The sequence below is a fragment of the Felis catus genome, chromosome B2, assembly GCF_018350175.1.
Source record: "Felis catus isolate Fca126 chromosome B2, F.catus_Fca126_mat1.0, whole genome shotgun sequence".
Lineage (NCBI taxonomy): Eukaryota > Metazoa > Chordata > Mammalia > Carnivora > Felidae > Felis > Felis catus.
The window spans coordinates 118,028,306-118,040,000 of NC_058372.1; the positions used below are offsets into that span (position 1 = coordinate 118,028,306).

Below are 11,695 nucleotides of genomic sequence, written 5' to 3' on the forward strand. Positions count from 1 at the left end.
GGAGGAAACTGAAGTAAAGAGAGTTCATGTGACTAATCTAAGATCACACAGCCAGTAAGTAGGGGAGCCAGGATTCTAACCCACAAACTCTGATCTAGACTATACTAAAATTGGTTTCCATTTTACTAAGAGCAGATGGAGGTGGGCTAGAAATGTATTTGGGCATGGATTTAAAATATATGTGGCACTTTATTAGCATATTCTGTGGCTTCTGTTTAAAATTAGTAGATTTAGTTTGTGTTACTACAGTCAAATGTAGGACTGTTTCTTAGATGTCTAAAATTACAAGCAGCTCAACAGCATATTGATGTCATTTTCCATATTTAAAGAATTGCATGTGGAATAAAACCCAGTGGCATCACATGAGGCAATTCTGATAATGCTCATAATGCAGATGAGAATGCTGGAAACTTTTTCTTAGCAATAGGATTTATAAAGTTCTGACACGCTCATGTATGTAAAAGAAAGTAATAATTTATATTTCAAATATGTATTCTCTGTGAAGATGTATCATTTTAACCATATAAATCATCGGTAGTAGGGAAGTGGATGCACAAAGACACCAGATAATTTTGTCCTAACTCAATGATTTAGTCAGACTTATTACCCAGGTCCCCTTGCTTTTAATTTACCCCCACCTTCTGGATGTCACAAGTGTGTGTTAGTCCTAGAAAGAAAGCACATGTTTCCACAAACCCTGAGTTTTTAAATTTTTAACATACTCTACTCATTTTCTAGAAGTTAGCATTAAGACACTATTCGTGACATTTATTTAAAAATTGTCCTTAATATTTTATTTTTTATTTTAAAAAATCTTTTGAAAGTTTATCCACTTATTTTTAAGTAATCTCCACACCCAATATGAGGCTTGAACTCCTGACCCCCAAGGTCCAGAGTCACATGCTCCTCCGACTGTGGCAGCCTGGTGCCCCTGCTCTTGATATTTTAAAGAACAGTAGGGGCGGGCTCACTCTTTAGAGCACGCGACTCTTGATCTTGGGATTGTAAGTTCGAGCTCCATGTTGGGTGTAGAGATTACTTAAAAAAGTAAAATGTTGGAAAAAAAAATAGAACACTAGGATAAGGAAAATTACTTCTGCTCTTTGGTTTTGCAGAACTTTGACAGAGAAGCAGTTTGATCTAATAGAAAATACACTAAGTGGAGAGAGTTAAAAGGTCTAAATGCCACATTTGACTCCGTGACATTGAGTAGTTTTTAAGTTTTTCTGCACTTCCGTTTCCTTGTATTTAATAAGGAGTTGAGTTAGATCAGGATCGCATAGGCACACAGACTCTGCATTATTGGTTGAGCTCAGACTTTCCCCACAGACCTTTTTAAGGCATTATGTGCAGGTGATCACCAGGGTCAGTAAGAGTTGATCCCAAAGATGGAGCCAGCTTCATAGGATTGAATGTAAATAAGGTGTTTTCTTCCTCCCACCCCTTTCGGGAATGATACCTCAGAGTATACAATTATATCTGGATTTTTACAAAGTCTCTATAAGGCACTCCATTTTGAATAGTAAGCTAATGTTCAGGAAGACACAGCCTGAAAACTCAATCAATGTTAGTTTTGCATGCATAGGGGACCTCCTGCTCAAATCTGAAAAAGGAAACCATGGCATTTCATACTGATTTGGTAATTCTTTCTGGGGGCATAGCTTCATAATTACTATTTTGGGTGTTATAAATGAGTCTTTTGAAGATGACTTTAACAAGTAGCTAAATGCTTCTCAGTTATCTATGGTCAAGGACCAGTTTTTTTTGTTTTTGATTTCCTATTTGTTGCCAACTGATACTTGTGTAAAATATGGTAAAAGATGAACTATTAGAAAAATGAAAAAAAAACCCCACACATAATAGAAGCCAAAGTTCAGTAGACAGAATTTCTTTGCCTACTTGATATGAAAGTTTCTAAAGCAATCTAAATTTTTGCAAGTTTGTAGCATGACCTTGACCACAAACCAAACTTTGAGTGGCATTGCTATGAGTGGTTATGTTGTGGGAGTCACAAATGTACATTTACAAATGTATGAAAAAAGTGATCTTTTCTAGTATCATGAAACTCGTGGCACGGGGGAGAGAATGGTTGCTAGTTGTGCTTTAGATAATGGGCCAAATCTAGCTAACTATCTGCTTTGTAAATTAAGTTTTATCGGAACACAACTATACCTCTTCATCTACGTTTGTCTGCAGTAGACTTGGGTAGTTTTGACAAAGACCATATGATCTGCAGTGCCTAAAATATTTATTCTGAGGTCCTTTACAGAATAGTCGCTAGCTCCTACTTTAAATTTGAAAATGACTATTATGAATGATTGCTATTTATGTAGTGCTTGTTTCCTTTTTCTTTTTTTTTTTTTTGACTAAATTATCTTTGTTTAAATCCATTAGACGTATTATTGTTTGACTTTCTCCCTCTAGTCACTGATGTACCTCACATAAATTTGGAGAGAAGTAAAGAAAATGAACGGATCAGTAAAGATCAGATAAAGAAGAAGAAAAAAAAGCAAAAAGATTATCAACCCAACTATTTCCTATCCATTCCGATCACCAACAAAGAGGTGCTTTTTTTTTTTTAATTGAAGTGTAGTTGACACACAATGTTACATTAGTTTCAGTTGTACAACATGGTGCTTTGACAGTCTACGTTGTGCTGTGCTCACGACCCACGTAGTTACCATCTGTCACCATACAGCGTTATTACTGTACCATTGACCAAATTTCCTGTGCTGTGCCTTTCAATTCCTGACTCCTCCGTTCTGTACCTGGAAGCCTGTGTCCCCCACTCTACTTTACCTCTTTAGCCCTTCCCTGCACAGTCTTCCCCTCAGGCAGCCATCAGGTCTTTGTATTTATGGCTCTGTTTCTGCTTTTTGTTTGTTTGTTTATTGATTCATTTTAGAGGTGCTGTTTAAAAAACAACTACTTTTACTATAAAGTTTTATTTTAAATTAGATTTAAGCTACACTAAATGCTTGTAAGCCCATTTGCTCTCAGCTCTTAAGTGTTTTTGGTGGTATTTTAGGTGGGCTCCATAGGAAACAATTCTATTTATTTATTTTTATTTTTTTTTACTATCATCTTACATGTTTTTGAAATTTAAATCCAAGTTAGTTAACATATAATGTAATAATGGTCTCAGGAATAGAATTTAGCGATTCATCACTTCCATATAACACCCAGTGCTCATCCCAACAAGTGTCCTCCTTAATGCCACTCACCCCACCCCATACCCTGCCAGCAACCCTCAGTTTGTTCTCTGTATTTAAGAGTCTCTTGTGGTTTGCCTTCCTTTCTTTTTATCTTATTTTTCATTCCCTTCCCCTATGTTCATCTGTTTTATTTCTTACATTCCACAGATGAGTGAGATCATATGATATTTGTCTTTCTCTGACTGACTTATTTCACTTAGCATAATACACTCTAGATCTATCCACGTTGTCACAAATAGCAAGATTTCATTCTTTTTGATGGCTGAGTAATATTCCATTGTATATATATGTACCACATCTTCTTTATCCATTTGTCAGAAGATGGACATTTGGGCTCTTTCCATACTTTGGGTATCGTTGATAGTCTACTATAAACATTGGGGTGCATGTGCCCCTTCGAATCAGTACATCTGTATCCTTTGCATAATTACCTAGTAGTGCAATTGCTGGGTTGTAGGGTAGTTCCTTGGAAATAATCCTATTTAAAAATTTTTAAAAATATTTATTGATTTTTTTTTTTTAAGAGAGAGAGAGAGAGAGAAAGAGAGAGTACACACATGAGTGAGTGGGGGAGAGGCAGAGAGAGAGGGAGACATGGAATCCAAAGCAAGCTCCAGGGTCTGAGCTGTCAGCACAGAGCCCAACATAGGGCTCGTACTCATGAACAATGAGATCCTGATGAGCTGAAGTCAGGCACTTAACTGACTGAGCCACCCAAGTGCCCCATAAATAATCCTATTTAAACAATAAAATGTACTTAAACAGTAATTTAGAAAAAATATTAAACAGTCATATTTAAGTAATAATTTTGAGCGTGTTGCCAGACGGCATGTCAAGGCTCTCTCTGTTTGTTCACCACAACAGAGGAACCTTTCAGAAGCAGAAAGCAGTGGCCAGGTAGAAAAAGAGGGATTTGAAATCTCTGCTGGGAAAGTAGTGGGATTTCTTGCTGCTCAGTCCTGTGTGTGGCAATGATTATTGTGACATAGTTTCTTTAAAAATTACTCCCTGTACAAGTTTAATACTGCATGATAAACTTGGGTAAAAATCTATTAAAAATCTGGAAAATTAATGTGGTATGAATAATAGGAAATGGGACCAGCCAGTTGGCACAAACTAACAAACCCTTGTATGTGGCTGAGAGCTACAGTATCTAATTCAAACTGGTGAAGCAGTGAGGGAGGAAAGAACACTTTACTTGGAAGACCGACCGTTTTCATATCTTGGCCCGATTTGAGAAGCAGACCTGAATTTCTGTATGATCTCTTTTACCAGTGTAAAACAACAGAAATTCCAAGTGCGTTTGAAGGTCCAGTTGGCTGTGTTGAACGAGTCATGAATCGGGCAGCATCCCATCTAGCAGACAGAAAAGTGCTCCCCAAGACTGCGGAAAAGGAAAAGACTTTAAAGGGAGAGAGGGAGGGGAAAGAAGGAAACAATTAGCAAAAAATCCATCGTGTTAGGCGGGACACCCTCTGAAGGAGAATGGAAGGGGTCTGTCAGAAGTTTCCTAGTGCTGACCAGGACATTGTGTGTTGACTGGTTACATCCCTGGGGGGCTGAAACTGCACTTAAGTTAGGTGTTAAGTCTTGGTTTGCTGACGTAAGGCTCTTAACATGTGTTAAGAGCCCATTTTGGGCCTGTGGTTTTCTTTAAAAAAAAAAACAACAACGTTTTTTCAGTGTTTATTTATTTTTGAGAGACGGAGAGAGAGAGCATGAGCAGGGGAGGGGCAGAGAGAGAGGGAGACACAGAATTCAAAGCAGTCTCCGAGCTGTCAGCACAGAGCCTGACGCGGCGCTCGAACCTGTGAACTGCAAGATCATGACCTGAGCCAAAGTCGGACGCTTAACCGACTGAGCCATCCAGGCGCCCCTTCACACCTTCATTCTTGGCGCCCTAGGGAGTCTGAACAGCAGCTCTGTGTCCCTTTCATGCCTGTCCTTCCTCTCCTAGCCTTGTTCTGACTGTGAAGATCAATGGGGTGACTGGTGGGGAAGGGCAAGGAGAGGGGTTGGAGAGGAAAGGGGCTGGAGAAGTTCTTTCTTTCTGAGGCTTGGTTCAGAATTTGGGCCACTAAAGTGACCAGAGGAAGGGGATGGGAGAGAACGGTCTGCAGCTCTTAGTTTTCAGCATAAGCTGCCGTAGCCATCGTGTCTGCTTCTTACCTTCTGGGAGGTGGCGTGGGACCGGGAAGAGTGCGACTTTGGAGTCCTACAGGTCTTGTTTGAATACCATCTGGGCTACAAACTCCTCTGTGGATGTCGGTCAAGTTACTTAATTACCGTAGCTTCCATTTCTTTAGGTGTAAAATGGAGGTGATAATGATTATTTTCTAAACCCAAATCTGGACATGTCACCCGCTTATATACTTCACTCTTTTCCTGTTGGTATTAGGTAAAGACAAAGACTCTACCATGTCCTGTGAGGTTCTACATGGTTCAACCTTCTCCACTTTGGCACTTGTTCCTTCTGCTTGAGTCCCTCTGGCCTTGAACTTGCCAGGGGCACTCTCCCCCCAGAGAAAACCTTTTCTGTCTAGGAGTTTTCTTTCATCCCCTCTTGGTTTTGTTAATGTCAAAATCTCAGCTCAAACCTCTTCACCTGTGACCACCTGCCTTGGTCATCCCCTAGTTTGCCACCTCCAAGGTCTCATAGCTTTCCTTTTGTGATCTGTCATTCTTGCAGTTGGAACTTGTTTGTCTTCCTCACAAAGTCTTCGGCTCATTCCCAGTACCTAGAGCAGAGCTTGGCAGGAGCAGAAATACACACACACAAAATACTGTCATTTCAGGGCTGAAGACGTATTCGTGGCATACCAAGTTGCAACCAGAACATTTACAATAATTCACAAATAAGAAATACAGTGTTACAATGTTGGTTTCATAATACAGGTTCAACAGCCATCCTCTGAGGGTCGCGTGACTCATAGTAGTGGGGAATGCGGGTGTCAAGTGACCTGGAAACCAAATAATTTAATGTTTCCCTCTCAAGAGACTTATTTGTACTTAGGAGGTGTACATACAAATACAGAGAGGAGAGGTAGGGTGGGAGGAGATTAGGAGGTGCATTTTACATCTTCGAACATCCTTTTTGTTTGTTTGTTTTAAAGTATCAAATGTTAATTTTCTTTTTTAAACTACTTATGAGCTTTTGTGGGAAGGCCTGGGAAAAGAAGCAGCATTTATAACATTGTTTCAATGGGAGACTGTATTCCAAGTTCCAATTAAGTGACCTGCAAACAAGCCTTTGGAAGCTAGCACACTCACAATGAGTTGCTCTACTTTTGGCCTCTACTTGTTGGCATCTAGTTTTAAAGAAGAAAGTGTTCAGACTGACATGGGTCTTTGATTTTTAAACACATTCTTAGATGTTTGAAGTTCTTCATTAATGGAAAATCATAATTTCATACTTCAAAACATTTTCTTATTACGTTTCTTTATTTTTTTGAGAGGCAGAGAGAGACAGAGGGTGAGTGGGGGCGGGGCAGAGAGAGAGGGAGACACAGAATCCAAAGCAGGCTCCAGACTCTGAGCTGTCAGCACAGAGCCCAGTGCAGGGCTCAAACTCACGAACTGTGACATCATGACCTGAGCCGAAGTCGGACGCTCAACCGACTGAGCCACCCAGGCGCCCCCATAATTTCATAGTTTTAAGAAATAGAATTGGAAAATGCACTAGAATGATTGTATAAAATATCCAAGTTGCAAGTATGTGAAAGGATGTGTTTCTCCATTACCTGCAATTATACATTAGTTTAAAAATAAAAATAAAGAATAAAAGAATCTGATGGAGTTATAATAAATCCTATATGTTTCTTAAATGCTTAGAATTGTTTAATTAGTTCTAGTTGGATTACTCATGTTGATTTTATGGGCTTTCTTTATGACTAGTAATAAATATAAGGTAAATCAACATTGAAGTACAAGGGAACAATTAGAAATTGATTGAATTCAGGAGTATATTAATTTTTTAGAAGATACTTTTTTTAATTTTTAAAAAATATTTTATTTTTGAGAGACAGAGAGAGAGAGACAGAGTATGAGCTGGGTAGGGTTAGAGAGAGAGGGAGACACAGAATCTGAAGCAGGTTGCAGGCTCTGAGCTGTCAGCCTGGAGCCCGACATAGGGCTCAACTCATGAACTGTGAGAAACTGAGTCAAAGTTGGATGCTTAATCGACTGAGCCACCCAGGCACCCCAGATAATTTTTTTCTACTATTGGAAAGATATGATTTTTCCCTGGGTGTTTTAAAAGGCATTTGTGACCTTTAATTCCATATTTCATCATTTAGTAATGTGAAAATTGCTGGTCTTAGAAAAATAATAAAAGTAGATTTGTGCATTCGGTCATTCAATTCTTGTCTGGGAAATGTAATTGTAAAAGTATTTGCTATCATGGTGTGTATGTTGAGCATTTGGTAGACATAGAAAATTCTCCTATTTCGGAAGGACTTTTTACTTTTACTCCAGTTTTGCTATGTTATCAAATTTTCAAGTTCTTTTCATGGTTGTAGACAAGCGAGAAAAATGAAAGTATTCAGCACTGAAGAAAAATTATGTAGCAAATTGAAGTGATAATTCTGGTAAATATTAACGAGGCAGCAAATTTAGGAACAATGTAAGTTAACAGCTTAGAAAAATTCTGAAAATAATGTCAAAAGTTGAGGTCAAAGACATTTTTGTACTCTGTGCTAGAATGTAACTTCTCTCCCTTGTGCAGAGGTACATAATGTTAAGGCTTTTTATCTGCACTCATGTATATATGCTTTGAGTCAATTAGAAAACTTAAAAGATATAAACATGTATTTTCTTATTGCATTATTTTTAGGTATGTAGAATATCGCTTAGTGCTGAGGTTTAACAGATGGATGTTTGTTTTTATTTTCTAGACACAAAGATAATACTCAGTGAAATATTTAAGATTTTAATAATGCTCTTATTTTTGAAAGTTTCTTTGAATATAATATTTAAATGTGACTCTATAGTATTAGGTTTTTAAAATGTGCCTGTGCAGTACTGTCAATAGCTGGGATTATGGTGACAGATAAGCTTTAATGATTTTATTGAATTTTAAACAGCAGCTCTAAAAATTAGTTTCCTTTGGCCTGTAATGACACTGGTAGTTCTTAAAATGCAATACAGAGAAGAGTCAAGTATTTTTCCCTTTTCTTTTATAAGAATGTAATTAGGAATAAAAAAGCATTTAAAAAAGCTCTTAAGATGATATCAAGGAATATATAAATTAATCTGGAGCATCAAAGCATAGCTAGAAATACATCTCTTGGTTAGATTATCTGTAGAATTTTCCTAGATTGAGGTTAATCCTGCATCATAAGTACTGTGTGACATCAGAGAATTAGTCTTCCAAGTATTTTACAGTTTTTAATTTGCAGTTTACATGCTTCCAGATAATTAAAAAATAGGAATGGTCTAAAACTATTTTACTATGCAGAGCATTGCACTAAAATGCTGGATACACAAATGAGTGGAATTCTTTGAACATTTCCCTGACTTTATACATAATTAGTGTTTGAGCCCAGAATCAAGAGTGTATTTTTGTGAAAATGCAGGTACTCTACCCACTAAGTGCAAGTGGCAAGTCCCTAGTTATGACAAAAATGCCTCCAAACATTGCCAAAAGGTACTTGGGAAGCAGAACTACATAGGGTAGAGAACCACTGAATTTAATTTTGGCAGTGTTGTATGCTTTATATTAGGCAAATGGTGTAGAGCTTGTGAAGTATTTTCATGTTGCTTGCCTACTGTGATCTGTAACACAATGCTGTAAGTTTGGCAGTGCAGATTTTATCATTCCTATTTTACAGCTGAAGAAGCCAAGATTTAGTGAGAAGAGGCGACAGGTGTGGGGTCACACCTGTGGTAGACCTGGAATCAAAATCCGGAATTTTGGGAGCCTGGGTGGCCCAGTTGGTTAAGCATTCAACTCTTGTTTTCCACTCAGGTCGTGATCTCACAGTTTCTAGAGTTCGAGCTCTGCATCGTGCTCTGTGCTGACAGTGTGGAGCCTGTTTGGGATTCTCTGTCTCTCTCTCTCTCTCTCTCCCTACTCCCTCACTTGAGCTGTCTTTGTCTCTCTCTCAAAAAAAAAAAATAAATAAACTGAAAAAAAAATCCAGAATTGCTGAGCCAAGTCCATCATCCTTAATTTGTATTACTCTGATTGTAAAACAGTTCTCATCGTAAGATACTTTTCACGTGCAGTTAAAACAATATTATCATTTGTACCAGCTAAGATTTGTAGATGTAATTATGTTGTATGACTTTTTTTTTTTAATTGATGTCTAGTTGACACACAGTGTTATATTAGATTCAGGTATGCAACATAGTGATTTGACAAGTCTGTGTGTTTTGCTATGCTCACCACCAGTGTAGGTACCATCTGTCACCATGCAGTGCTGTTACAATACCAGTGATGATATTCCCTATTCTGTACCTTTCATCTCCATGACTTATTCATTCCATAACTGGAAGTCTGTATTTCCCACTCTCCTTAACCCATTTTGCCTATCTTTCCACCACCTACCCCTCTGGTAATCATCAACTTGTTCTCTGTATCTTTGGGTCTGTTTCTGGTGTTTGTTTATTTGCTTTGATTTTTAGATTCCACATATATGTGAAATCATACAGTATTTGTCTTTGTCAGTCTGACCTATTTCACGTAGCATAATATACCTTCTGGGTCCACCCATGTTTTTCAAATGTCAAGACCTCATTCCTTTTTATGTCTGAGTAACATTCCATTTTATACACATTTTATGTGCACACACACACACACACACACACACACAATTTACCCATTTATCAGTGGACAGTGGGGTTGCTTGCATAATTTGGCTATTGTAAACAATGCTGCAATAAACATAGAGGTTCATACATCTTTTTAGTGTTTTTGTTTTCCTTGGGTAAATACCTGGTAGTGGAATTACTGGGTCATATAGTGTTTCTACTTTTATTTATTTTTTTAAGTTTATTTATTTTGAGGGGGGGAGGGGGAGACAGAGAGGGAGAGAGAGAACCTAAGCAAGCTCTACACCGTCAGCACCTGTCATGGGGCTTGATCCCACAAACCGTGAGATCATGACCTGAGCCAAAATCAAGAGTTGACACCCAACCCACTGAACCACCTAGGCACCCCTCTATTTTTAATTTTTTGAGGACATTCTATACTGTTTCCCATAGGAGCTGTACCAGTTTACATTCTCTTCAACAGTGCACGAGGGTACCTTCTGTTCTATATCCTCACTAACATGTATTTCATTTTATTTTATTTTGTTGTCTTTTTCATTCTAGCCCTTCTGACAGATGTAAGGTGATATCTTATTGTGGTTTTGATTTGCATTTCTCTGATAATTAGTGATGTTGAGCATCTTTTCATGTGTCTGTTGGCCATCTGGATGTTTTCTTTGAAAAAATGTCTCTTTAGGTCCTTTCCCTACATTTTAATCAGATTGGTTTTTTGTTGTTGTTGTTTTGTTTTTTGGTGTCAAGTTGTATAAGTTTTACACGTTTTGAATATTAATCCTTTAGTGGATATGTCTTTTATGAATATCTTCTCCCATTCAGTAGGTTGCCTTTTCCTTTGTTGATTGTTTCCTTGGCCTTGCAAGGTATATTTTCGTGTAGTCCCAATAGTTTATTTTTGCTTTGTTTTTCTTGCCTGAGGAGACGTATGTAGACAAATTTTGCTAAGGCCAATGTCAAAGAGATACGGCCTTTGTTTCCTTCTAGGAGCTTTATGGTTTCATTTCTCACATTTGGGCCTTTTATTCTGTTTTGAGTTTATTTTTGTGTATGGGTTAGAAAGTGGCCCAGTTTTATTCTTCTGCATGTGGCGGTCCAGTTTTCCCAATGTCATTTGTTGAAGAGTCTGTCTTTTCCCCATTATATATTCTTGCCTCCTTTGTCATAGATTAGTTGGCCATATAAGAGTATTTTTGCTTTTGGGATTTCTGTTCCATTGATATATGTGTCCAGAGGTCTAACATTTTTGAGCACCTTTAATATCCTTGACGCTGGACCAGGCCGTTGGCGTATGAACCTCGACCCTCTTGAGCTGCTTTGTTATGCCATGAGCCAATCTCAGTGCTTCATTGTACCTGGAAAAACTCGAAAATTCAAATTTAAAATCATTTGTGAGCAATACAGTTTTATAATAAAGGTCTTTCTGATAGGGCCAGTGTATTCTGTTACACAGTATTCAGTAAGACTTTCTAAAAAATTCCTTTGAATTCCTTTTTCCCCCTCAGGGTTTCATTTCTTAAGTCAGTACCCACATCTCTGCCCCCTCTTTGTCCCCTCTGAAAACAAACCAATTCGTTGTCACTGTTGCATTTTTTCTCATGTATTGTAATTTATCCTTTACATTCCTTTGCTGTTTTGGGTATATGATTTTGAAGAGATTTTTTTTTAAATCTTCTGTTTTTCAATTTATTTTAATAGAGTTAATGCCAATATCT

The 11,695-nt window shown here is 37.8% G+C and overlaps 1 protein-coding gene across 8 annotated transcripts in view; it reads left to right on the top strand.

The window, feature by feature from the left end:
• AKAP7 (A-kinase anchoring protein 7) overlaps nt 1-11,695 on the top strand; it is a 156,761-nt gene that overhangs the window by 19,634 nt on the left and 125,432 nt on the right. For 7 of the 8 annotated variants that reach the window (XM_023254370.2, XM_023254372.2, XM_023254371.2 and 4 more), the window contains exon 3: nt 2,425-2,564. The exons of the other annotated variant lie outside the window; for it this stretch is intronic. In XM_023254370.2, the coding sequence (XP_023110138.1) occupies nt 2,425-2,564 (140 nt within the window). The remainder of the gene's footprint in view (nt 1-2,424; nt 2,565-11,695) is intronic. 8 annotated transcript variants of the gene reach the window in all.